This window comes from Penicillium griseofulvum (assembly GCF_001561935.1).
Source record: "Penicillium griseofulvum strain PG3 chromosome Unknown contig_91, whole genome shotgun sequence".
In the NCBI taxonomy this organism is placed as follows: Eukaryota; Fungi; Ascomycota; class Eurotiomycetes; order Eurotiales; family Aspergillaceae; genus Penicillium; species Penicillium griseofulvum.
Window position 1 is genome coordinate 1,111,086 of NW_024467450.1, and position 25,014 is coordinate 1,136,099.

Consider the following 25,014-nt stretch of genomic DNA (forward strand, 5'->3'; position numbering starts at 1 on the left):
ATACGAGCTGATGGCTTTAGCATTTCAATGCTGGAATATCGGCCCTCAAACCCGACTCTTAGGCCGAGACCAACACGAAGCAAGTGGAAAACAGGATATGAACACACAAGGATATCTCATTAATTATTCTAGATACCGAGAAATCGCACTGATACTGCGAATGTTTGTCGCTGCAGGATGGGGTATGTCTGCAGAGAACCGAGTACCTTCCGCGTCAAAATGAACTTGGTATTTCACATGCAAAGAACAAAGGTCGTTTCACATCTCCGTTGTCGTTAACAGAGTATACTCTTTAGATAGATTCAAGCACCAGGGCACTGGCACCGCCGCCACCGTTACAGATGCCGACGCAGCCAAGCTTGCCGCCCTTGGCACTCAGGACACCGAGCAGGGTGGACACAATACGAGCACCACTGGCACCGAGAGGGTGTCCAATGGCGACCGCACCACCGTGCATGTTGACCTTGTCCTCGGAGAGACCGAGGAGCTTCAGGTTGGCAAGAGCCACAACACTGAAGGCCTCGTTGATCTCAAAGGCATCAATGGAGTCCTGGGTCACACCGGCGTGCTTGAGAGCCTTGGGGATAGCCAGAGCAGGGGCAGTGGTGAACTTGCTGGGCTTGTGCGCAGCATCACCCCAACCCAGAATCTTGGCAATAGGCTTGAGGCCGAGCTCCTTCACCTTAGCCTCGGAAACCAAGACAACGGCGGCGGAACCGTCGTTCAGGGGTGAGGAGTTGGGGGCGGTCACGGTTCCAGTGCCGGGGATGAAGGCGGGCTTCATGGCGCGGAGCTTCTCAGGGTTGAGCTATAAGCCGCGAGAAATGGTCAGTCAAAGTCAGGAGAAAATCTAACGCGGAAACCAAGAGGCACTCACGTTCTTGGGCTCATCATCCTGGGAAATGGTCACACCGGGCTTGCCACGGAAGCCGGGGATCTCAATAGGAGCAATCTCGTAGTCGAAAGCTCCGGCCTTTTGGGCAGCCTGGGCCTTCTCATAACTGCGGATAGCATAGTCATCCTGCTCGGCACGGTTGAAGCCGTGCTCCTCGGCGCACTCCTCAGCCGCAAGACCCATGAGATCCTGCTTGCCGTAGGCATCGGTCAAACCGTCCTTCTGGATACCGTCAACCAGGGTCTGGCTGCCAAACTTGGTACCGGTGCGGGAGGTTTGCAGGTAGTGAGGGGTGTTCGACATGGACTCAGTTCCACCAGCGACAACAATATCGGCGTTTCCGGTCATGATAGTCTGGGCACCGAGAATGATGGCCTTCAGACCAGAAGCGCAGACCTTGTTGACAGTGGTGCAGACGGTAGAATCGCTAAGGCCAGCACCGATGGCGCACTGTCTGGCGGGGTTCTGTCCGACACTAAACGAAAATCAAGTCAGTTTCAATTGCGACATAATATGTAGCAAAGTTAACCTACCCAGCAGACAAGACGTTGCCGAAGAAAACCTCCTCGACATCAGAGGCATTGATGCCCTCAGCCCGGTCGACAGCCGCTGCAAATTATTAGCATTGAAGTGGGTGGTATAGTTTGGGTGATATGCCATACCCTTGATAGCATGTGCACCAAGTTGGGGAGCAGTCAAGCTAGAGAGAGAGCTACAGCAACTAATGTCAGATCAGGCTCCAGGGGTTAAAAAAAAAAGAAGAATCCAGGAATGCTCACCCCAGGAAAGATCCCACTGGAGTACGGGCAGTAGAAACAATGTAGACGGGAGGAAGAGAAGACATTTTGGTGGAAAAAAAGAAAGATTATGGAAGTAGGAGAGCAAAGGAAGAATATACAGAAGTAGAAAAAAGGAGACAAGAGATCAAAGAGGGAGGGGCATCTATAAGAGTAAATTGTACGGTGGGGAGTGAGGAGCTGTACGGTGTAGGCACGAGTACTCCGACAGAACGCACGGACCAAGTGAAAGTTGAGATCCTCAACTTCTCCGGCATCACGCGTCTGGAGCTACGGTCCCTCTTTTTTCCCTTAACAACGTTCACGTTCTCCATTCATTATGGATGACCTCTATGATGAGTACGTTTCTCTGGCTTTAAATCTACGACCTTACTAATTGTGCTTAGATTCGGTAATTACATCGGCGATGCCGAATCCGATGAGGAACATCATGAAGATGTACAGCCACAAGCCTTCAAGTTCGATGAGGCTTTCGATGATGAAGAAGAAGAGGAGGAAGTCAATGACCTACAATTGATGGAAGTTGATGGTGTGTTGACACCCCTTATTCACAGTCTGTGTAATCTCGCTAATTTCGCATCTTCAGAGGGTCCTTCGAATGCGGTCATATTGCACGAAGACAAGCAGTACTACCCCAGCGCACAACAAGTCTATGGCGAGGATGTCGAAACCATGGTCCAGGAGGAAGATGCGCAACCATTATCAGAGCCCATCATTGCCCCCGTCCAGCAGAAGAAATTTGCTATCACAGAGACCGAACTTCCACCCGTACACTTCTCTCGAGAGTTCATGTCTGATCTCTTGAACTTCCCAGAGCAAACAAGGAACGTTGCAATTGTCGGTCATCTGCACCATGGAAAGACTGCTTTCATGGATATGCTGGTTAAACAGACGCACGACCTAACAGAGCGGCTGGAGAAGCGCACAGGCCGGAAGAGAGAAGAACAATTGCGATACACCGATGTCCATTTCCTAGAGAGAGAGCGCGGTGTCTCAATCAAGTCGGCACCGATGAGTCTTGTTCTTCCAAGCACCAAAGGCAAATCTCACCTGCTCAACCTCCTTGATACCCCCGGGCATGTGAATTTTGTCGATGAGGTGGCTGCCTCTATCCGCCTGGCTGATGGAGTGGTACTGGTTGTTGATGTTATTGAAGGTGTTCAAGCGAACACTGAGCAAATTATCAAGCATGCAGTGTTGGAAGATCTCCCCTTGACCTTGGTCGTCAACAAGGTGGATCGACTCATTCTTGAACTCAAATTTCCTCCCAATGATGCTTATTTCAAATTGAAGCATGTGATCGAAGAGGTGAACACGATTATCGAGAAGATTTTGCCAGGGCAAGGCGAGCGCCGACGACTGAGTCCCGAGAAGGGCAATGTTGGATTCGCTTCCAGCTCCATGAACTGGTGCTTTACATTGCAGTCATTTGCCCGGATGTACGCAGACACTTACCCGAGCTTGGACTCGACACAATTTGCTGCGCGACTTTGGGGTGACATCTTCTACAATCCCCAGAGCCGAAAGTTCACCCGCAAAGGAGTGGAAGAGAATGCAAAGCGGTCATTCGTTAAATTTGTCTTGGAGCCTATCTACAAGCTCTACTCTCACACACTAAGCGAGAGTCCCGAGGATTTGAAACAGACTCTGGCTAGCGTCGGGGTCACTTTGAAGCCGTCTCAGCTCAAGACCGATGCCAAGGAGCTACTCAATCTAGTCTGCGAGCAATTCTTTGGACCCGCCACTGGCTTTGTGGATATGGTCGTTCAGCACGTTCCTTCCCCAGTGGAAGGTGCCCAGAGATCGTTGGAGCGATACTACACTGGGCCTGTGGATACCAAGGTTGGGGCCTCAATGCTCGCTTGTAATCAAGACGGGCCTCTGGTTATCCATGTCACCAAACTCTTCAGCAGTACCGATGCTGGAAGCTTCTACTCGTTTGGAAGAATTATGAGTGGTACAGCGCGGCCTGGTCAGCAGGTCCGTGTCCTCGGCGAGGGCTACACGCCAGAAGACGAGGAAGACATGGTGGTAGCAACTATCTCCGACACGTGGATTGCGGAAACGCGTTACAACATCCCGACCAACGGTGTCCCCGCTGGAAACTGGGTGCTTTTGGGTGGCGTTGACAACTCAATTGTCAAGACTGCCACCCTAGTGCCCCTGAAGCTCGAAGATGACGAGGAGGCGTACATCTTCCGCCCGATCCGGCACATGACCGAATCAGTGTTTAAGGTCGCTGTCGAGCCGGTCAATCCATCAGAACTTCCCAAGATGTTGGATGGCTTGCGGAAAATCAATAAGAGCTACCCCCTCATCTCAACCAAGGTTGAGGAGTCTGGCGAGCATGTGGTTCTAGGAACTGGCGAGCTTTACATGGACTGTGTGCTCCATGATCTCCGGAGACTATATTCAGAGATGGAGATCAAAGTCTCCGACCCTGTTACACGTTTCTGTGAGACTGTGGTGGAAACCTCAGCTATCATGTGCTACTCAATCACTCCGAATAAGAAGAATAAGATCACGATGATTGCGGAGCCTTTAGACGATGGGATTGCAGAGGATATTGAAAGTGGTAAAGTCAGTATCAAGGATCCTATTCGGAAGGTTGCCCGATACTTCGAGGACAATTACGATTGGGATAAGCTTGCAGCCCGAAGCATCTGGGCGTTTGGACCTGATGAAATGGGACCCAATATTCTGCAAGATGACACTCTACCCTCCCAAGTGGATAAGAAACTTCTCGGTACTGTCAGGGACTCAATCACCCAAGGCTTCAGCTGGGGTACACGTGAAGGCCCTCTTTGTGAAGAACGTAAGTTTTGACTTCCCCTCCCTTCCAGTCGCCAATGATCTTGCAGTCTCGGAGAAAATGATGAATATGACACTAATCAAAGTTTAGCCATTCGAAACACAAAGTTCAGGCTCACAGATGTGTCCCTGGCCGATCAGGCTATCTACCGCGGTGGAGGCCAACTTATCCCCACAGCCCGCCGCGCTGTTTACTCCTCTTTCCTCATGGCGTCTCCACGTCTCATGGAACCGATCTATTCTTGCGCAATGACAGGACCTGCAGATGCCGTGGCTTCGGTATACACACTCTTGTCCCGCCGAAGAGGTCACGTCCTGTCAGACGGCCCCATTGCGGGGACGCCTCTTTACTCCGTACGTGGTTTGATCCCAGTGATTGACTCGTTTGGATTTGAGACAGATCTCCGAATTCACACACAAGGTCAAGCCGCGGTAAACCTTTCGTTCGATAAGTGGAGCGTGGTCCCTGGTGATCCACTGGACCGTGACATCAAGCTCAAGCCCTTGGAGATGGCCCCTGCGATGGCCACTGCCCGGGACTTTGTCTTGAAAACACGGAGGCGCAAGGGTCTGGCCGAGGATGTTACTGTGAGCAAGTTTTTGGAGCCGGAGCTTTGGAAGGGATTGAAGCAGAACGGTGTGCTAGATTCATGATCTCAAAATTTTCACTACTTAAAAAATAGGATTGGCTACGGGGGAGGGGAGTCCTTTGATCCGGTGTTCAACAATCTTATTGGTAGAGTTCATATGTACTTCTAATACTCATTCCAATGCAAGTCATTCAAAATCTAGAGTCATTCATCGTAGGCGGTCGTCACACGAGAGGGCCTGGCCTATTTGCCGGGTGATAGGTCATTACTTGCACCAATGCAATAAAACCCCGCTTATAGTACAGAGGGAACTTAAAATGTCAAGCAATTTCAACGGCAAGTCTCCATCATTTTGGCAATGACCCCCATCAACGCACCATTCTCGAGGGCCGCGGCAACCCGCTCCTTATCGGCGAGCTGCTTATTGACTTCATCTCCGGTGCTGTGTGTACCTTCCTTAATACGCACATCCATTCTAAATCGTGACGGAAGAGACTGTTCCAGACGAACGCGGACGCCGAGACCGATGACGGTTGCCAGACTGCAGTGAGTGATTGTGGGGGTGATAAGCACAGTGACAGTTTGCAAAGGCGAATCAGGGACATTTGGGAGGGTTGGCTTGATCGCAATATCTGGGAGAGATACCACGGCTAATTCGCCGAGTGAGATTGGGTGTTCCGGATCGGAGATGGTCGAGATGAGGTCTGGTTGTGTTAGTGGACTAAGCTATGCAATCATTCGCGGGGGCGTATGGGCTTTCTTTTTGCCCCCCCCCCCCCCCCCCCAGCGATGGGTATACGCGAGAAAGTCTTACCATATATCTCCTGTTCATCAATAGGCTCCTCCATCAGGTTGTCATCTTCGGAGTCAGATGATGGGGCACTGTCGAAGTCTACAGGGGCGAGGGGCAGAGCCGATGTGAAGATACCACCATATTCGGACTTGCGAGTGGCGGTGGGTCGCAGTCGCGTGGGGAGATCAGCTGCATTGATAATCGTGGGGTTTGAATTTTGTATTTCCGACATGATGAAATAGTGTAATCAGGTAGAGAGACCTTGGGAAAGTGTAGAGTCAAGGTTGAGGTAGAGTTAAGGTGGGAGGGTAAAAATTGCCGATAACGTTTATCGGGTTCACGTGCCAGTCCTCGGTAAGTATGCTTTTAAAAATGTTTTAATATATAGTTTTATTAAAGACTCTGGAGAATATAAATGATTTAAGAAATGTATAATTTATCATCTTAATCTTTACATGGGTAAAATAAGACTAAAGTTCTGTCGACGAATCTCAGCCACTCGGGATGATCGACAAGCCGAAAAGTGCTTTAAAATCAATTTTATCCGAAGTCTCCCCGGCAATTTTGACCCAATTTCAAGGTTACACAGAACGTGTTCTTTTCCTGTTTCAGATATAATTTTTTGCTTTTCTATGTTGTATTGCATATATGTACTTTTTATAGGTGGACTACCAGAGTACTCCTTACAGGATTACTACATAGTAGGTTCATGTACTCCGTAGCCCTATTGTACATTTATAATGATTATAATAGCATGGGGCCATAAGCATGATTCACTAGTGGAGGGGAATCCCCTTCTCTTATTCCTACATATTTTATATATACAAAATTCGGAATAATTTCTTATTATTTCCATAAATAAATTATCATAAATAGAAAGATCTTAAAGGTTATACAGATGTATAGAAATGTAAAAGAAAATCACCGGATCGCCCCTCCACCCTGGGAAAATCCACAGCGGAGGACGCGCTATTGGATCCTCTCCCACACTTGGCAACCGTACCTCTCACCCCTCTGATCTTCTCTCTCTCTCTTTCTCACAGCTCTAATCTTCCCCTCCTTTTGACATTTTCAATCGCCTCCTATGTCTCCACTTATGTGCTCGTCCTAATGCGCGCTTCTGCCACATGTTCCCCAATTGAGATGCAATGCGCCAGGCTCATTAATTCGAATGTGTGCTCTGCGACATTGATATCGATGGATATACACCGGAAACTCTTCAACTTACCCCTGTAAGGGCTCTCGATGTTCTTCTTGATCTTATTTGATCTGGATTATATATGTGTATGTGCGAGACGCTAATTGCGACCTGTGCTTATTGTAGCAATCATCTATTTGTCCGCCTATATTCGAGCCCCAAGACAACCTGATTCCATTTCACTGTCAAGCCTCACATACTTGATATACATTGCATTTAGTTTATTGAGAGCGCAAATCTTCCAATCACAACAGTCTCACAGAACATTGCGTGTCTCCGGACTTTGGCGACCTTTGCGACTTTTGCGACCTGTGCCGGTTAATTTCTGCGGAGCCTCGGCACGTCGATCGCATCCTTTGGATAACCTGGAGTTCGTCTCTCGTGGCACAGTTGGGTCACTCGCGATATATTCCCATCTCGCGGGGCGAGATTGAACCTCAGCCTTCTCTCACACACACCGACAAACCTCCTTCAGTTTCCCGAGGCAGGCCCTTGTGGATAGAAAGCACGGACTTCTTTTTTTTCTCTCTTGATACCCTGATAGTCCTTGCTTGAGTTACCTCTACCGTCATATTTTACACCGTTTTCCAAACCCATCACTTGTTACCAAACGGGCAAGAAATGCAGGGTTATTCGTTTGCGCCCCCAGCGGGCCCCCCGAGAGAAGGCCAGAAAAGTATGTCCCTTAGACCATCTGTTTCTTGCACGTTACATTGACAACTAACCGCTAATCGGTGTAGACTATGTATTCGTTGATGAGCATAACCGACACAAGAGGCTGAAAGGTAGGAAAGCCGCCCATCACTAGTCGACAACGAATACTGATAAGCATGACATTTAGTAATGCGAGCCTGTAATGGTTGCCGAAAAAGGAAAATTAAGTGCGATGCAGCTACGACAAATACGTGGCCTTGCTCTGCATGCACTCGTCTAAAGCTGGTTTGCGTCCCTCCAGCCATCGGGCAAGATGGAGACTTTTTCCCTGATGGGCAAGGCGAGTCCACTCTAGAGACCGGGGGACCCTCCAACACAGCCGAGGGCTCTCATACATTTCCCGCGGCCCCAGTCTACAGGGACAACAGTCAGCCCACCATGAACCCCTCGTATGATCAAATGAGCATGTATTCCCAATTCGTTCCACATGCTCAACCCAACATCTACAATGATCTTCAGTCATCACAAATGGCAATGCCAAACCGCACTTTTCAACAGCCGCATATGTTTCCTGGGCCGCAAACTCCGTCTATTGGATCAGATCGGAATGTGTATGTTGATAATGAGCATGCAGAAAACCTCAGTGATGTACTTGGGGAGTTGAAGATTGACGAGAGTGGGATCGGTATGGCACATTGTCCTTCTACAGATTTTCCTGCGACTAATGGCTAACACTCCACCCCCCTCCAACAGCCCCATACATTAGAAGGCAACGCACAGATCGAATTGAGCCTGACGCCCCGGTCCAGGACGACTCCGATGAGCAATTACCACCTCTCAGCACCGGATCGGGTGCGACGATTCGAATTCCCCCTGAGCTCATGCCTGCTGAAGACGACGTAATGGCCTATTTCAAGATCTACTTCGATGAGATACACCCTTATGTTCCTGTCATATCTCGTGCCCATCTGTACTATCAATGGCAGCATGATCGCCATTCCATCTCTCCCCTTCTTCTAGAGGCCCTTTTTGCCTGCGCGGGTCGTTTATCCGATGAGCCGTCAGAAGGCGCTCAGTGGCTTGCCTTGGCCAATAGTGAGTGGACACTGAACACTCGTTCAGCCATCTTCAAAAGCTGACATCTTCTAGGGCACGAGAGAAGCTTTATGGATGTACCACGTCTGAGTACTATTCAAGCATTACTTCTGCTACTAAAAGCAAGGGAGTCTTTGCCAAAGAAAGGGTACTATTATAGGTCCTGGCAAACTGTCAAGACTATTGTCTCAATGGCGAAAGATTTGGATATTCATGAACATTACAGCAGTCACGCTGAAGGCAAGCCGTGTGGACTCAGTCCAATTGAATGCTTGGTGCACACCAGAGTGTGGCAGGCTCTCATGGTGGTTGAGGTGATGATTGGCGGGCCGCAAGGTAAGCCTATTCCGTCCATCGTTTATTGCAACCAGCTTCTGATCACAGTAGGCCGCTCGGATTACGGAGTGGATCCTCAAACAGTAGACATGCGCCCGACGCTAGACATCCGGGGCCTCGACCATTACGAGATTGACCGCTCAAGACAATACGCCTATTTCGTCCGCAACGCACATCACATCCGCATCATTACAGATATCTACCACAAAGTCAAGAAGCAAAAGGACTGGGGCGCAGATGCCCGGTTTGTACAAAGCAACCCGCTTTTCGCAGACTGGCTTCGCAATCTCCCTCCAGACCTACAGGTCAATTATCCTGCCGATGGCTCTCCGCCGTGGCTTCCATCCCACTTTGTGGGTAATATGCATTCTCATTGCCACCTCGCCATTATTATGCTACATCGGCCTCAACTTTTCGCATCCCAATCTTTTGCAGCCGGCGGTGAATGGAAGATCCATATGTCACTGTGCTACTCCTCGGCGAAAAGCCTCTGTCGACTGCAAGAAGCCATATTGCAAAGGTTTGGGCTATCTGGCCTACTTTACATGCAAAGAGGCATCAATTTTGCCATATATTGTATTCTGACTTGTACGATGCTGCACCTGGTAAGCATTCAAGAACGCGTGGGAATTTAGTAGCAAGGCCATTCTAATACGAACAGGTTGCAATTACCTCCCCCGACCCTGAGTTCAATTCGGATGCCCGTGAATTCTTCACCCGTCATATGCGAATTCTCGAGACGTGTTCCACCGCCTGGCCCATGCCCGAGATTCAAGCTCAGATTGATTCATTAAGACTGGCTTTCTCTGCCGACATGAATCGTCCTTTCGAGTTACAGCCCAACTTCCCATACGGCAGTCCCTCGGAACCCTACCACCCGAGTCCACCCATGGATGCGAACTATCATCCGCACTTGAATCAACTCCAACCTAGAGTGCGCTATACCCCAATAACTCCTCCGGTTTCGACTGGTGCTGAAGACTCGAAGTCCGATACATCTTCTCAGATACAATCCCTTGGAATGGTTGCCCATCAACCTCCAACAACTCATCCTCTGGAGACCCCTTCGGCTGATGAACACCATTGGGACCCGACCCGAATTATCACGTACGTACATGATTCACATCTCCCAACGACTCGACTCTGGCTTGGTCTCTTACTAATCTTTCACTCTAGTCAATGGGACATGGCCTTCTCCGTGAACCCCGCTACCGTCAGCGCCAACTCCCCGCCGATGCCTAGTATAAACAACTCAGTTCCGGGTGTACAAAGCGTTATCAACCCCCAATACCCCGTCCAGTACGAGACACCTAACAAAGTACCCTCTGTCACGTCCACCCAGTCTCTCTCCCCTCCCCAGTTCCAAGCACCCCCAGTTCTGTTTTCGGCGCGAGACTGGCAGAACAGTGTTGCCAGTGTGTACGATCCACAAGGGCTGAAGCGGCGATGGAATTACCCAGTTGATGCTGGTTCCGACAATATGTCTAAGCGCCAAAGAGGATGAGACGCACAAAAACCCAAGTCATCTACGACCCTCTCCCATTCACTCGCTCGATTTTTCCTCTTTTTGGCCTCTTGGTTCTTGTCTAACTACCCCAGGCAACCATTGCCATTGAATCTCCAACCTACCCTCGCTGCTGTCACTCTATGTTCCCTATTTTCTTTTCTTTTGTTTAACATCTCCTTGTTTCTTTCGTTTTATATTCGAGCGCAAGACGATATAAGCATGGCTCAATGAGGAAAAATTAGAGGGTAGAAATGCTAACCATCATAATATTCTGACCAGCCGGGCTGGGATGACAGTTGATGCATGACTCCTGCTGTACATCATAAGCTTATGAATTGGTCTCTTTGGTAGGCTGAATCTAGAGAAGAATCGACTGTTATAGAAAGACGTTCAAATTGCTGGGCTTGTCGGTAGAGCAGTGGTCATATAGTTCTATGTTTCAAAGGAGATTCTCGGTTGTTCTCGCTCTTCAGTATCCTTGTTACCTTGAGTCCATTTTTAAGCTACAGCCTCCGATCAAACAATTATCGGAATATGCCAAAACGAAGAGGGAAATTGCTAAGAGCATCAGTTCTTGTCAAGATACCCGATAAATGTGATCTTGATCAACAAAGTATTGTACATTGATTTCTGCTTTGTGGCGAAGATATCCCAACTATGCCAATTCGCTTCTCTGGTATTGAATCAACGTCCTGGCCAATGGGTCACCATAGGAGGAATGGTGAGGTATGGGATCCTAATATCTTGGTAGATATTGGCAGAGAAAAACCCATGTCCTGTTAATCTCATGATCATGGCGTTTAAAGAGCACCGACGCTCTATGATTGTTCAATCGCTCGCTGTCATGCGAGGAAGATGGTGTGTGATGTATGAGATGGGTATTATGTCCTTAACGCCAAGATCCTGCACTATTTGTTTCTTGTTAATGATGAATGACATGGCCCAAAGGAGAGATTCAAGTAATCCAAAGGTGGAAGAACACATGTAAACATATCACGATTGGGTCATGTACCTCATTTTGAAGTGTTCGCGATGTGGAACAAGCCAGTCCAACATATAACGGTGGTTTGGATGCTCGAGGTTGTAGTGCAGACGATCAACCACGTCGACTAATGCCTATTCTTTCTTCACGGGTCCGGACAATCCTAGCCTTGTCACCTGGCAGTGGTTTTAACTCATCGCTGGGGTCAACGTTGGTATTGGACGTCGTCTTTGTGTGTTGTTCTGGGTGCTTATTTTCTTCAGACAGTTTGCGCAGTCTGGCTTCTTCAAATGCAGCAATATCTTCAGAAGTAATAGCAATAGCTGTTGGCTTTCGACGAAGCATTTTGGCTGTGAGAAGTTATTGTAAGGAAGACTTCCAAGTCGACGATGGCTGTGTTTACTTGGGCGGAGGACAGAGGAAGGCGGTGCATCACGTGACCACAGTTCTTCATTCAATCTTTCCGCATGGAGCAGCATCAAGTCTCTCTACCAAAAACGTTCCAGGGACACGACCTGGTTCATTCAGAATACAAGATGTTCCGGCCACAGTTGAGACAGATCTCGCTGCACTGTGAACGGGCAAAATTGGGTCTTTCGGCCCCTGCTCGCCAGTTCTCCTGTACCCGTACAGTGGCCGAAGGTCAAGACAAGCCATCCGGTATGTACATCCAAGGGAAACAGGCATTGAGCAAGACAAATGCAGTTGTGCAATTTCACCTAAAATATTCGCGCCATTGGGAGTTTTCATTCTAACACACGACCTTAGCCAACCGTAAACCCAATACCCGCCCTTCATCAGGCAATTTTATGACCTACAAGCCTCGCGATCCCAATGCCCCTCCTCGCAATTCCAACGGCCCACCATCTCGCACCAACCAGTATCAATCTCGTCCTCCTCGAGTGATTGACGCTAGATCTTTCGCGGCGGCACGAGCCAGCGGTGGAGAGCAATCTAAGATTATCCGCAGCCCGCGATCCCGCAACGTTCGCGGCGGCGACCAATTTACAAATCGCAAGCCCAAGCCCTTCGCCAAAGGCGCTAAAGGTGCCAAAGCTGCCAAGGGTGCCAAGGGTAACCGGACTCGCTCACGCAGAAGCGCCAAAACTTCCGAGAAAGACGAGGGTGAAGATGCTGAAGCGGCCGCTATCGACCAAGTCCTGGAAGAGCAAATCGTCAAATCCCGACCAACTCCGATTCGCTACGAGCCCCAGGAGATCAACTACTCTACTTTGAAACAGACCTGGCCTTCAATTCCCACCGACCTGAACTCACGTTCGGCTGCCGTCTATGAGAAGCTTGCCACCCTGGGAGGCCGCGTTGCCAATGGCTATATCCCACCCTATGAGCTTGGAAGACGCCTGTGGAAGGGCCAGAACGTTCTGTTCACTAGCGAGACTGAGAAGGCCGAGGCTATGGAAGAGATTAAGCGATTGGCCCAGCTTCGTGCCGATCGGATTTCACAGCGCAAGGGTGACCTTGTGGAGCCTCGGAATGTCGAGTTTAGTCCCATCGATGCAGGAGCCACCAAGACTCTCATAGAAACATACGTTCAGGGTAACTACCCCGCGGCTGAAGTTGGGAAGGGTGGACATGCCGTATTGGGAGAGGTCTCGAAGAACCTCAGGAACAACGGGACCTACCAAACCACCGGAAAGACCGCACAGTTCATGACCAAGATTGAATCTCTAGTCTCTGCTGGCCGCAATGCCAAGACCAAGAGCGCCTAAGGATATGTGAAGTAGCTAGGAGTGATTTGTATTATATTTGTTTCGTTGATCGGGTTTATTTTCCTATGTTCTCTTCATATCTTCCCCGATTATGCCTTTGTCTGTACCTAGATATACAAAGTTTTATTTTACAAACGCCCATTGCCTAAGTTTTTCCCGTAGTTTCCCTTGGCTTGCCAATTGGGCCTCTTATACCTGTTCCAAAGTCTTCTTGGCCGCTTCAAATGCATCCTTCACCTCCTTTTGGCCCTGGTCTGTAACCTTCTCCATCTGATCGTGAGCTTTACGCACGTCATCCGGTCGAGCTAGTTTCTTCTTCTGCATATCCTGAAGGCGCTTATGCATAGCACCCCTAGAGTCACGTACCAAACCGGCAGCCTTTTCAAATGCTTGCTTGGCAGCTTGGACATTCTTGTCCCGGGATTCTTTTGTAGGTGGTGGGATAGGAATGTTGAGCTGGAGGGCATTGTGAGAATCAGGCTGAGGAGTCAAGGATAGGTTTGAGGAGACGATCGCCGAAGTAAGAGGTTTCAAGTGCTGCACAAAATGTGTTAGAATATGTTCATATGGATAGCAATAGCAGGTTTATGCTGTAAGGAAAAAGTCGAGCATCATGAACTTACATCCTCTTCGGCAGCCAAAAGAGTAACCATGCGTCCTCCCTTGGGAACAACCTGCGCCAGATCCCCCAATTTGACCGAGTCTTTGCTGTCTTTGCTCAGGTGGACTCTCAGGCTTTCTATGGCTGCGGTATTGAACCGTCCTCCTGCGCGAAGCTTGGACAGATCATCTTTCAGCCGAGCAACAGCTGTGGAAATGCCATTGTGTAATTGGGTAAGATCAAATGGATCTTCAGAGGGGGCGCTAGAGCTTTCCTCTGGCTCAGAAGCAGAAGATTTCTTGGCCTTTTCCTTTTTCTTGTATAGGGCAGGCGAATTGGCAAACTCACGCCTATTCAGAGGAACGGCGCGCGGCGCTCGGGGTAGGAGACATAAAGGTCGAAGCGCTTGAGTCCCTTGAGGGTGTGAAACAAGACGAGGGCTAAAGGAGCGAATTGATTGGGTTATAATGCGTTGCATGGTGGAATTGATTTGAGGTAAAAGGTTTAAAAGCGGAGGTGTGTTGTACAAGTTCGGAAGTATCTCACGTTACCCGCGCTTCCGTCTCACGGCCAAAAAAAATCACACATTACTGAACTACCAAGGATTCCAAGTATTACTTTGAGAGGAAATCATCACAATGTCATTAAATTGCAGATGGCGAACTTCGTCTACAAAAAACAAAACAAATCATACTTTTCAAGAAAAGAAAACTGCGCCCAAGTTGCCCGGCTTCATAAACAAAGCGTGACAGAGACCAACTCAGCCCAAGGTCTACATGGTGCAGATTCCCCGAGAAGCAGAGTCAAAAGGAAAATTCGTTGGCCATAAGTCTATGTTCATGCCTTCCCATGTATGCATTTACCGTGTGGCCATGGCCTTGGTGATCAGACGCTTGAGAGCAAGCTCCTTCTTCTTGAGGTCCTCGGGGGTGGAGTCCTCAACCTCGAGCTGGGCCATGGCGTCGCTGAGAGCGGACTCAATGCGCTCCTTGTTGCCGCGCTTGAGCTTCATGGACATGCCGGGGTCGGAGACGATCTCCTCAACGCGGGAGATGTAGGACTCGAGCTGCTGGCGAGACTCGAAGCGCTTGGTGAAAGCCTCATCGGAGGTCTTGAACTTGGCAGCATCTAGAATTGGTACATTAGTATATATTCAAGGGATCACAAGTAACGGGAGAGAAACATACCGTCAACCATCTGGTCGATCTCGGCGCTGGAGAGCTTGCCGACAGCGTTGGAGATGGTGATGTTGGCACTGCGGCCGGAGGTCTTCTCAGTGGCGGTGACCTTCAGGATACCGTTGACATCAACCTCGAAGACACACTCGAGAGCGGCCTCACCAGCGCGCATGGGAGGAAGGGGAGCAAGAGTGAACTCGCCCAGGGAGGTGTTGTCAGCACAGTTGGTACGCTCACCCTGGTAGACGGGGAACTGGACAGTGCTCTGGTTGTCGACAACGGTGGTGAAGGTGCGCTTCTTGATGGTGGGGACAGTCTGGCCACGGTTGACAACGGGGGCGAAGATGTTACCCTCCATGGCAACACCAAGGGAAAGGGGAACAACATCGAGAAGGAGCAGGTCAGCGGTCTCGGCGGAGGTGGCCTTGCCGGAGAGGATACCGGCCTGGACGGCAGCACCGTAGGCAACAGCCTCATCGGGGTTGATGCTCTGTAGGAAGAAAGATAAGTAACTGGCTTTTTGCGTTGGATCAATTAGTGTTGTCTTACCTTCTCGAGCTTCTTGCCATCGAAGAAGTCGCTCAGGAGCTTCTGGATGCGAGGAATACGGGTGGAACCACCGACAAGGACGATCTCGTCAACCTTGCTCTTAGGAATGCCAGAGTCCTTGAGGACCTGCTGGACGGGGTCAAGGGTGCCGTTGAAAGCCTTGGCGTTGAGGTCCTCGAAACGGGCACGGGTGATGGAGGAGTTAAGGTCCTCACCGTCGAAGAGAGAGTCAATCTCGACGGTGGTCTGGGTGGCGTTGGAGAGAGTACGCTTAGCACGCTCGCAAGCAGTGCGGAGACGACGGAGAGCACGGGCATCACCGGACATGTCCTTTCCAGTCTTGCGCTGGAACTCCTTCTTGAAGTGCTCAAGGAGGTTAGTATCGAAATCCTGACCACCAAGGTGAGTATCACCAGCGGTAGCCTTGACAGTGAAGACACCACCCTGGATGTTCAGCAGGGAAACATCGAAGGTACCACCACCGAGATCGTAGATGAGGACGTTGCGCTCCTTCTCGGACTTTCCAGCACCGAGACCGTAGGCAATAGCGGCAGCAGTAGGCTCGTTAATGATACGGAGAACGTTGAGGCCAGCGATGGCACCAGCATCCTTGGTAGCCTGACGCTGGTTGTCGTTGAAGTAGGCGGGCACAGTGATGACAGCCTTCTCAACCTTCTTGCCGAGCTTGATCTCAGCAACCTCCTTCATCTGTTTCAAGTAGTCAGCAAACAAATCCCACAAATACCAATATTAAATATGTATTTTATCATACCTTCATGAGGACCATGGAGGAGATCTCCTGGGGGGAGAAGACCTTGGTCTCGTTAAGGTACTCGACCTGGACAACGGGGTTGCCACCCTGGTCGATGACCTTGAAGGGCCAGGACTCAACATCCTTCTTGACAATGGGGTCCTCGAAGCGGCGACCGATGAGACGCCTATTCCATTTGAGTCAAAACTAATTTGAAATTGTGGAGAATGCGCATATCTCTAATTGATAAGCGCAAGAATTTTTCTAGAACTCACTTGATATCGAAGACGGTGTTGGCAGGGTTCATGGCGGCCTGGTTCTTGGCGGCATCACCAATCAGACGCTCCTTGTCGGTGAAAGAGACGAAGGAGGGGGTAGTGTAACTACCCTGGTCGTTGGCAACTGATTAAACAGTCAGTATTTGAGAGAGAAAGATCGAATTTTGGGGAATTGCGTACTGATCTCAACATTGGTACCCTCGTAGTTGGCAACGCAAGAGTAGGTGGTACCTAAACAATAAAAAAAAAAGAGGCAATTAGCAACTGTGCGATCGAATTTAGTAGAGTTAGGACACACCAAGATCGATACCGACGGCACCGTCGTAAACCTCAGAATCGGCCATTGTGAATTTGGATATGTGATTTTGAGGAGGAATGGGAAGAGGGATGGTGGGGGAGAGAGGAAATTTTTTTTTATCAAGCCGAGTGCATATTTAGTCGGAGCCACAAAAAAAAACCAGAAAATTTTTAGCGGTGAGTCACGTGGTTCCGGTTATTATCTAAACGGTGTATATTACATACTACATACATCTTTACTACGTAGAGATGTACCTTTTTGGAGATGCACATGTTATTTCCTATGTATTCCGATGTACTCTCTCACAAATTATATATGGTCGTCACGTCAAAAAGGTACAAAATTGTACAATTCACTAGCTTTATTACCCATTTTGTACTCCGTATATGTACTCCATACTCCCCCATATGTCAATCAATATCCATTGGATCGTATAAATCCTCCTTCTCCGTAACCTTGTTCTCTCTAGCTCGTGCTCGACATTCAAGAATTGCCTTTCGAACGTTGTCTTTTTCCTTGGGAACCGTGAGGGAAACTGGTTCCGTATAAAGAACGAGTTCTTTTCCCGATTTCGAGTCGGTTAGAACGGATTGAGGGACTGAGAGCACTTTCTTTGCAAATGGTGAAAAGATCAAACCAGGAGAGTCGTCTTCGATTAATTCTTGGTCCAAGTTGTGGATGTAAGTCGTATGCTTGGTGTCATCCAAGAGCATTGGTTCGGGGGAAGGAGGTCTCTGGTTAAATTGGGTTTGAAGATGGTCAATGTCAGGTTGGTTATGCTGGTTATGGATATGCTGAATATGCCCCTTGGATTGGGCCCGAGCGGAGATTGGCAGGCTATTATCTAGAGAAATATGTTAACTTAACAACTTCACACACTTCCAAGTTCAACCTACCTAGTCGTAGGCCTCCAAATCTCTTCGTTAACGGTTGCGCGACATCGGGGTCATCTGGGGCCGGGCGCTTCTTCCCGAGACCTCCCTCACCCGTCATCTCCTCTCTCTCTCCCTCTCTTTCAAGTATTTGAAAGTGTGTGATAATAAAAAAATAAGTGGTTGAATTCCTCTCCGTGCACTGGGGTCAAGTTCAATTCGTTGCTCGATGCGGGTTTCTGGGGTGGTGACGAACGGGGAACGGGCCTTGACTCATCTCTTTCGCAGAAATCAACCTAGACCCTTTTATCCTCGTTTTGTTCACTCCCAGTCAACCAACCCTCCCAAATTTGACAGGATGACTTCTCTCGGTTCGGAATGGACCGCTCAGCGAGTCCGAGATACCTTTTTAGATTATTTTAAACAAAATGGCCACACATTTGGTGCGTTAAGCCCATTCTCTTTTTTTTTTGCGCTACCCCTCCACCCCCGCCAACGACATGAACTGACTTGAACTTATTCTTGGATACAGTCCCTTCTTCCCCCGTCGCTCCTCTGTCGGATCCGACTCTTCTTTTCACCAATGCGGGAATGAACCAGTTCAAGTCCATCTTTCTGGGCACCGTTGACGCCTCGTCGGAGTTTGGAAAGATGAAGCGCGCAACTAATTCGCAAAAGGTATCGGATATTAACTACCACCAGAATTATCTGCCTTGGAACTGTTGCTAATACAATTGGATAGTGCCTCCGTGCCGGTGGAAAACATAACGTGGGTGTGCCTTTGTAAACCCCAAGAGGGATTCGTTTTGGAAGGGCTTTAGTACACTGACTGACCTGAAACAGGATCTGGATGATGTCGGCAAGGACAGCTATCACCATGTCAGTATTGAATTCCCTTTCTATCATTAGAAGAAGTGCTGACGAAGTCTTTAGACCTTTTTCGAGATGCTCGGCAACTGGAGTTTCGGCGACTACTTCAAGAAGGAAGCTATCACATATTCGTGGACCCTGTTGACGGAAGTCTACGGCCTAGACCCCGATCGCCTCTATGTTACATACTTCGAGGGTAACGAAGCCGGTGGATTGGAACCTGATCTAGAAGCCAAGGAACTATGGAAGTCGGTGGGCGTTCCTGAAGATCACATTCTCCCCGGAAATATGAAAGACAATTTCTGGGAAATGGGTGACCAAGGCCCATGTGGACCTTGCAGTGAAGTGCACTATGATCGGATTGGTGGGCGCAACGCTGCTCACCTCGTCAATGAGGATGACCCAAATGTGCTGGAAATCTGGAACAACGTTTTCATCCAATATAACCGCGAGCCGGATAGCTCCCTGCGATCCCTTCCCAACAAACACGTTGACACCGGAATGGGCTTCGAAAGACTAGTGTCGATTCTCCAGGACAAATCTTCCAACTACGATACCGATGTGTTCACTCCGATCTTCCAGGCTATCCAGGATACCACTGGCGCCCGGGAATACCGCGGCCACTTTGGCGCCGATGATGTCGATGGTATTGACACCGCTTACCGTGTTATTGCAGACCACGTGCGGACTTTGATGTTCGCTATCTCCGATGGTGTTATTCCCAACAACGAGGGCCGTGGCTATGTTATTCGTCGTGTCCTGCGCCGGGGAGCTCGGTATGCCCGGAAATATTTCCAGGTCGATATCGGGAATTTCTTTGCTAAGCTGGTGCCGACTGTTGTGGATCAATTGGGTGATATGTTCCCTGAACTCAAGCGCAAGCAACAAGATGTCATCGAGATCTTGGACGAGGAAGAGTTGTCATTCGCCAAGACTTTGGATAGAGGTGAACGGCAATTCGAGCAATACGCCCAACAGGCCAAGGTTAAGGGGACCGATATGCTCCACGGTGCCGATGTTTGGAGGCTATACGACACTTTCGGCTTCCCTGTTGACCTAACCCGGATCATGGCCGAGGAACGTGGGCTTCGCATTGACGATGTCGAGTTTGAAGAGGCTCGCTTGAAGGCGAAGGAAGCTAGCAAGGGTCAGAAGAAGGCTGCTGGAGAGACGGTCAAGCTTGATGTCCACGACCTCGGCAAACTGGAGAAAATGAACGACGTGCAAAAAACGGATGATTCACCCAAATTTGGCCGTGGTAACATCACTTCTTGCGTCAAAGCTATCTACCATGGGAAGACTTTCCATAAGAGCACTGACGATATTCCCGAGGGAGCACAGCTTGGTGTCATTCTCGACTGTACGAACTTCTATGCCGAACAGGGTGGCCAGGAAAATGATACAGGTAAAATCGTCATCGATGGACAAGCGGAGCTTGAAGTTGGTGATGTACAGTCTTATGCTGGATATGTTCTCCACACCGGCTTCATGAAATACGGATCGTTTGTTGTCGGTGATTCTGTCATTTGCGAGTATGATGAACTCCGCCGCTGGCCCATTCGCAATAACCACACCGGAACCCATATCCTGAATTTCGCTCTGAAGGAAATCCTAGGCGATGGTGTTGACCAGAAGGGTTCTCTCGTGGCCGCCGAGAAGCTTCGATTTGATTTCTCCCACAAGAGTGCAATCTCTGACGCCGAGCTCGAGAAGATCGAAGCCAAATCGACTGAATATATCCGACAGAACTGTACTGTTTACTCCAAAGATCTTCCGCTCGCCACTGCCCAGCAAATTACAGGTGTCCGGGCCGTATTTGGCGAGACCTACCCCGATCCCGTTCGTGTCGTCTCTGTCGGTGTGGAGTTGGAGGAAATCCTGCAAAATGTCAAGGATCCCCGCTGGAAGGAAGTCAGCATTGAGTTCTGCGGTGGAACTCATGTCCAGAAGACAGGCGATATCAAGGATTTGATCATCCTGGAAGAGAGTGGCATTGCCAAGGGAATTCGCCGAATTATTGCTGTCACTGGAGAGGATGCACATGCGGTGCAGAGAGTTGCCGAGGAATTCGGACAGCGCCTGGATCAGCTGGATGCATTGCCTTTGGGCTCCAAAAAGGAGCAGGAGGCTAAGCAAGTCCAGGTGGATCTCAACCAGCTTGCAATCTCCGCTGTCGTTAAGGCCAAGTTCCGCGAACGTTTCGCCAAGATCAATAAGCAGGTCCTCGATGGCCAAAAGGCCCAACAAAAACTGGAATCGAAGAAAGCACTCGACACTATCAATGCTTACTTCGAGGCTCCTGAAAACCAAGACAAGTCATGGCTTGTAGTCGAGCTTCCGATTTCTGCCAATGCCAAGGCTGTCAGTGAATCCCTCAATCACGTCAAATCAAAGATGCAGGACAAGAGTGTCTATGTTTTGGCAGCCGACTCTGAACAAGGTCGTGTTTCACACGGATGTTACATCTCTAAGGTGAGTAACAGGACCCATCGGTCTTATCCCTCTTGGATTTGGGGAAAGCAATTAAATATCATTGGAATTTATACTAAATTTGACATAGGGTCTGAGTGAACAAGGTGCTTCCGCAAGCGACTGGGCAGCTGTCGTCTCTGGTGCCGTGGGAGGAAAGGCCGGAGGAAAGGGCCCTACTTCCATTGGTAATGGTACCAATGCTGACAAGGTGGAGGAGGCTATCTCACTGGCCGCGGACTACTTGAATAAGTTCAAGCTCTAAACCTAAAAGCAAGGTTCTGTGAATACTTTTTTTTCGTTCGGGGAAGATATCACGTCTGTGCCAACCACCATGAAATATCCATAAAAAAAAAGGTACTAGGTACTAAAGCCATATTAAATTGATATGTTTCCATGATTCAATGTCATTTCCTGCAATTCTGGGAAGTAGAGTCGTAGGGCTGTTTGCCAAATATCAACACTTTTGTGTTTACATCTCTCCACATTGCACAATCGTTACGTCTTGGTTGGGCTTATCCTTAGTGGTACGGGTGTGTTCAAGCATTTTGACGATATCCATCCCATCAATCACCTGACCGAAGACCACATGCTTGTTGTTCAAGAATGGCGTGGCCGTGGTTGTTATAAAAAATTGACAACCATTGGTGTCTGGGCCCGAATTCTGTTGTTGTCAGTGAAGAGCCCTTTTCTGGTATGGATAGATATGGTTCACACTTACAGCCATACTTAATAAACCGGGACGGTCATGTGTGAGACTAAAATTTTCATCGGCGAATTTCGAGGTGCCGTAGATGGTACATGACCCAGTTCCATCGCCATTAATGAAATCTCCACCCTGGATCATGAAATCTTTGATCTGGAGCGAGCATTAGTTCCACGTCGATATCCAAGAAGCTTTCTTACATACCACTCGATGGAATTTGCTTCCCTTGTAGCCCTGAGGCTGTCCCTTGGCGTTCTTGCTCTCGCCAGTGCAAAATTGGCGGAAATTCTCAGCAGTTCGGGGAGTGACATTGGCAAACAGCTCCATTTTCACTCGACCCAGAGACTCACCTGTATGCGATTATATTAGCAGAGTTCGTCAAATAGCTCAGATGGCTAGGCCATCCGAGCATATCAAATTGACTTACCCCCAAGGGCGATATCGAAGAAAACCACAGGATTAGGTTGGGCCATATTGAGTGGGGATTAAAGATGTGAAGAAGGAAGTTTGCATATCTGATGTCCCTCGCAGATGAACCAGGGGCGGCAGGTACGGAGCGGTGTAGCGGCCATGTGACCTTTTATAGAATATAAGATATTCTGAAAGAAAACAAAACATATATTTTCGGAATGATAAGAAGGATAGAATTGGGAGAATGTAGATAGTGAAAAAAAAGTGTAAAATGTGCAAACCTTTCTATATATAATATGTGATGTATGGTGTGCAGTAGTTATATCAGCTTGAATTCAGTCTTTTTCAAAACTTTAAGAATTTTTAAGAAATACTATGTACAGATTTAATAGTAAACCGATGCTCCGTACAGATTTCATACATAAAATTCGCAATACATCTGAGGCTATTGTTAACAAATGGGGTTAATGCACTATGTGTGGAGTATGGAATAAAGTACCTCTACATATATTGGTCAATAAAGGGAAAGTGGCAAGGTCAAAATCAAGTGGCAAGGTATATATTTCTAAGATTACAGTAGAATAATTGAACTTATATGTACTCAGTATGTACGATTAAAGCCGGATATGCAATAAATATGCAATACACTATAATTTATTTCAAATAGAAGAAATAGAAAAAAAGGGGTGTCTCATCCCCTTCTTCTGCATTTAGAAGTACATGTACCTCTCTTAGCTCTAGATCCTTGTCAATCTGAGGTATCTGAGACCTAGTCCCGTGATTCCCAGCCTGAGGTGTCGGTTTGGTCCCGCATGCATCCTTAAATCAACCAAGAGCCTGGCTCCATCCTGCCCTGATCCACTTTCTCTCTTTATCTCTTTTTGCCTCACACACCCAAGGCTTTTCTATAATGATATGAAATCGACTCTGGGCATTCGCATTATCTTTGTAGGAAGTTCTGTGTGTTCTACTTACGCTCGATCCATGACAGACCATCAAGTTTAATCTTCCGTCTATCCTGTCGCATGGGAAACATACCCTTGGATTGTCCCTATTCACCTTCTCGCCGTCTTCGACTCAATCCGCTGGAGTATACCCCCCGAAATCTATATACAGGGCCACCCTGTACACACAACTCGAGGCATGAAGGATCAACCTCGGGGCAACTGAGACTCCAATAATCAAGTGGCCACGTTCCGAGTGGGATCGGTGCCGCCATTTTCATATCGAACTTTGACTCGGAATGTCTTCAACACCGACCTCGGTCTCTAGCAGTGCTGCAAACACACCTGCCAGTAGCGGTGGAGAAGGTTCGGGTTCAAATAATGCTACAAGCTCACCTTTATTGTTCTTCGTTGCTCTTGGGTTTGGTGTTGTATTCACAAATTTATGGTATGTCGCTTCATGTTGCCTGTTTGGACTAGCAGGTTAGCCTTCTAGCGCTTGGTGATAACGTCTGACGGTCGTCGCAGGATCATTGTTGGAGTGAAATATTGCTTTCGATATAACCAACGAAACCGTCAGCTCCGCAGCGAGGAAGCAGGAGAGCCCATTGACTTGGTCGCTATGCCGCGAGCTCATCGCAGGAGGAGGGAGAAGAAGTTGATGACGATGGATGAAGTCAACGGGCGGTTTCCACTCGTCAAATACAAAGTGTGGAGATCATCTCGTGCCAACCAGGGTCTTTCAACAGAAGGTGGTATAACAACCCCGAATAGCAGACCACAGAGCCTAAAGGATGAAAGTGGTATCGTAACAACAGCGGTTGGGGTTGAGACAGCAGCAATACCACCATCCACCAAGGGTCATGAACGAGTGGTTTCCAATGATACATCACAAATTCCCATTCAGGAGCTACACGCTGCCCCTCCAGTGCCAGCTGTGGAGTATTTTGGCCCTTCAGTATCCGGAATGCCTTCTAGTCAGCAATGCACTGATTCAGGTAGCCAGCAAGAGAAATGGCATCCTTTGACCAACGAAAACATGAACATTGATCTTGAAGACCATGATGATGGTGATGCCTACATTCGTAACGCTGTTCCTGCTGATCTTCTGCCCAACCCTGGTGATTCTTGCGCAATTTGCCTAGACATCATTGAGGACGATGATGATATCCGGGGACTTACATGTGGACATGCTTTCCATGCTTCATGCGTCGACCCCTGGCTGACTAGCAGAAGGGCATGTTGCCCGCTGTGCAAGGCCGATTACTATGTCCCCAAACCCCGTCCACAGACTGAAGCACAGCCTGCCACAGATCGCCAGGGTCGTCATACAGATTCAACTGGCGCGGATGAAATCACCAGACCTCCTCGTGCTTGGAATAGTGGCAGGGCAAATGGGTGGGTTCAATTGGGCTTCTCTAGCCGAATATTTCAACAGACATCTCCAGAGGAAAGAGACGCTCCAGCCCGAGAACAACATGTACGGGATGGGCGTGATCAGCCTTTGAACTCAGCCCATGCCTCGCATCCCTCGGGTCAATCTACCTGGTCTCGATTGATTCCTACTCGCCTCCGACGGCTTTCCTTCCACTCTTCGCCAAGAAGACTGCATACACCACCTGAAGATGGGACTTCTCCTGATCCTTTACCTTCAGAAGGACGCACACCTCGTCAAGTCGAAGCTGGTACCACATGACAG

General features: G+C 48.8%; 10 protein-coding genes across 10 annotated transcripts; 5 read left to right on the forward strand and 5 right to left on the reverse strand.

The window, feature by feature from the left end:
* Positions 1 to 292: 292 nt before the first annotated feature.
* Positions 293 to 1,739, reverse strand: erg10B (acetyl-CoA C-acetyltransferase; the record flags this gene model as incomplete). The annotated part of the gene is made up of 5 exons (XM_040794419.1): positions 293 to 808; positions 878 to 1,370; positions 1,429 to 1,504; positions 1,558 to 1,607; positions 1,675 to 1,739. 5 exons carry the CDS (start codon positions 1,737 to 1,739, stop codon positions 293 to 295), a joined length of 1,200 nt encoding a protein of 399 aa, XP_040649669.1.
* Positions 1,740 to 2,011: 272 nt separating this feature from the next.
* PGRI_067060 (U5 snRNP component Snu114, putative) lies at positions 2,012 to 5,157 on the forward strand (the record flags this gene model as incomplete). Its single annotated transcript, XM_040794420.1, has 4 exons — positions 2,012 to 2,031; positions 2,079 to 2,221; positions 2,279 to 4,507; positions 4,595 to 5,157. The coding sequence occupies 4 exons, from the start codon at positions 2,012 to 2,014 to the stop codon at positions 5,155 to 5,157; spliced, it is 2,955 nt and encodes a 984-aa protein (XP_040649670.1).
* A 266-nt stretch (positions 5,158 to 5,423) lies between these two features.
* PGRI_067070 (iron-sulfur cluster assembly protein CIA2) lies at positions 5,424 to 6,118 on the reverse strand (the record flags this gene model as incomplete). Its single annotated transcript, XM_040794421.1, has 2 exons — positions 5,424 to 5,797; positions 5,908 to 6,118. 2 exons carry the CDS (start codon positions 6,116 to 6,118, stop codon positions 5,424 to 5,426), a joined length of 585 nt encoding a protein of 194 aa, XP_040649671.1.
* A 1,587-nt stretch (positions 6,119 to 7,705) lies between these two features.
* PGRI_067080 (fungal specific transcription factor domain-containing protein) lies at positions 7,706 to 10,673 on the forward strand (the record flags this gene model as incomplete). The annotated part of the gene is made up of 8 exons (XM_040794422.1): positions 7,706 to 7,760; positions 7,825 to 7,869; positions 8,040 to 8,423; positions 8,492 to 8,833; positions 8,888 to 9,169; positions 9,221 to 9,522; positions 9,831 to 10,276; positions 10,346 to 10,673. The coding sequence occupies 8 exons, from the start codon at positions 7,706 to 7,708 to the stop codon at positions 10,671 to 10,673; spliced, it is 2,184 nt and encodes a 727-aa protein (XP_040649672.1).
* A 1,452-nt stretch (positions 10,674 to 12,125) lies between these two features.
* PGRI_067090 (uncharacterized protein) lies at positions 12,126 to 13,388 on the forward strand (the record flags this gene model as incomplete). The annotated part of the gene is made up of 2 exons (XM_040794423.1): positions 12,126 to 12,318; positions 12,427 to 13,388. 2 exons carry the CDS (start codon positions 12,126 to 12,128, stop codon positions 13,386 to 13,388), a joined length of 1,155 nt encoding a protein of 384 aa, XP_040649673.1.
* Positions 13,389 to 13,577: 189 nt separating this feature from the next.
* Positions 13,578 to 17,089, reverse strand: PGRI_067100 (Heat shock protein 70 family; the record flags this gene model as incomplete). The annotated part of the gene is made up of 9 exons (XM_040794424.1): positions 13,578 to 13,925; positions 14,012 to 14,429; positions 14,853 to 15,117; positions 15,177 to 15,657; positions 15,717 to 16,424; positions 16,489 to 16,654; positions 16,743 to 16,869; positions 16,926 to 16,976; positions 17,044 to 17,089. The coding sequence occupies 9 exons, from the start codon at positions 17,087 to 17,089 to the stop codon at positions 13,578 to 13,580; spliced, it is 2,610 nt and encodes an 869-aa protein (XP_040649674.1).
* Positions 17,090 to 17,453: 364 nt separating this feature from the next.
* PGRI_067110 (uncharacterized protein) lies at positions 17,454 to 18,036 on the reverse strand (the record flags this gene model as incomplete). Its single annotated transcript, XM_040794425.1, has 2 exons — positions 17,454 to 17,887; positions 17,940 to 18,036. 2 exons carry the CDS (start codon positions 18,034 to 18,036, stop codon positions 17,454 to 17,456), a joined length of 531 nt encoding a protein of 176 aa, XP_040649675.1.
* A 237-nt stretch (positions 18,037 to 18,273) lies between these two features.
* Positions 18,274 to 21,519, forward strand: PGRI_067120 (alanine--tRNA ligase; the record flags this gene model as incomplete). The annotated part of the gene is made up of 6 exons (XM_040794426.1): positions 18,274 to 18,358; positions 18,448 to 18,593; positions 18,658 to 18,684; positions 18,759 to 18,794; positions 18,849 to 21,257; positions 21,346 to 21,519. 6 exons carry the CDS (start codon positions 18,274 to 18,276, stop codon positions 21,517 to 21,519), a joined length of 2,877 nt encoding a protein of 958 aa, XP_040649676.1.
* A 207-nt stretch (positions 21,520 to 21,726) lies between these two features.
* cyp3 (putative peptidyl-prolyl cis-trans isomerase) lies at positions 21,727 to 22,433 on the reverse strand (the record flags this gene model as incomplete). The annotated part of the gene is made up of 4 exons (XM_040794427.1): positions 21,727 to 21,918; positions 21,976 to 22,113; positions 22,165 to 22,310; positions 22,388 to 22,433. 4 exons carry the CDS (start codon positions 22,431 to 22,433, stop codon positions 21,727 to 21,729), a joined length of 522 nt encoding a protein of 173 aa, XP_040649677.1.
* A 1,181-nt stretch (positions 22,434 to 23,614) lies between these two features.
* PGRI_067140 (E3 ubiquitin-protein ligase RNF103) lies at positions 23,615 to 25,011 on the forward strand (the record flags this gene model as incomplete). Its single annotated transcript, XM_040794428.1, has 2 exons — positions 23,615 to 23,763; positions 23,844 to 25,011. The coding sequence occupies 2 exons, from the start codon at positions 23,615 to 23,617 to the stop codon at positions 25,009 to 25,011; spliced, it is 1,317 nt and encodes a 438-aa protein (XP_040649678.1).
* Positions 25,012 to 25,014: the final 3 nt, after the last annotated feature.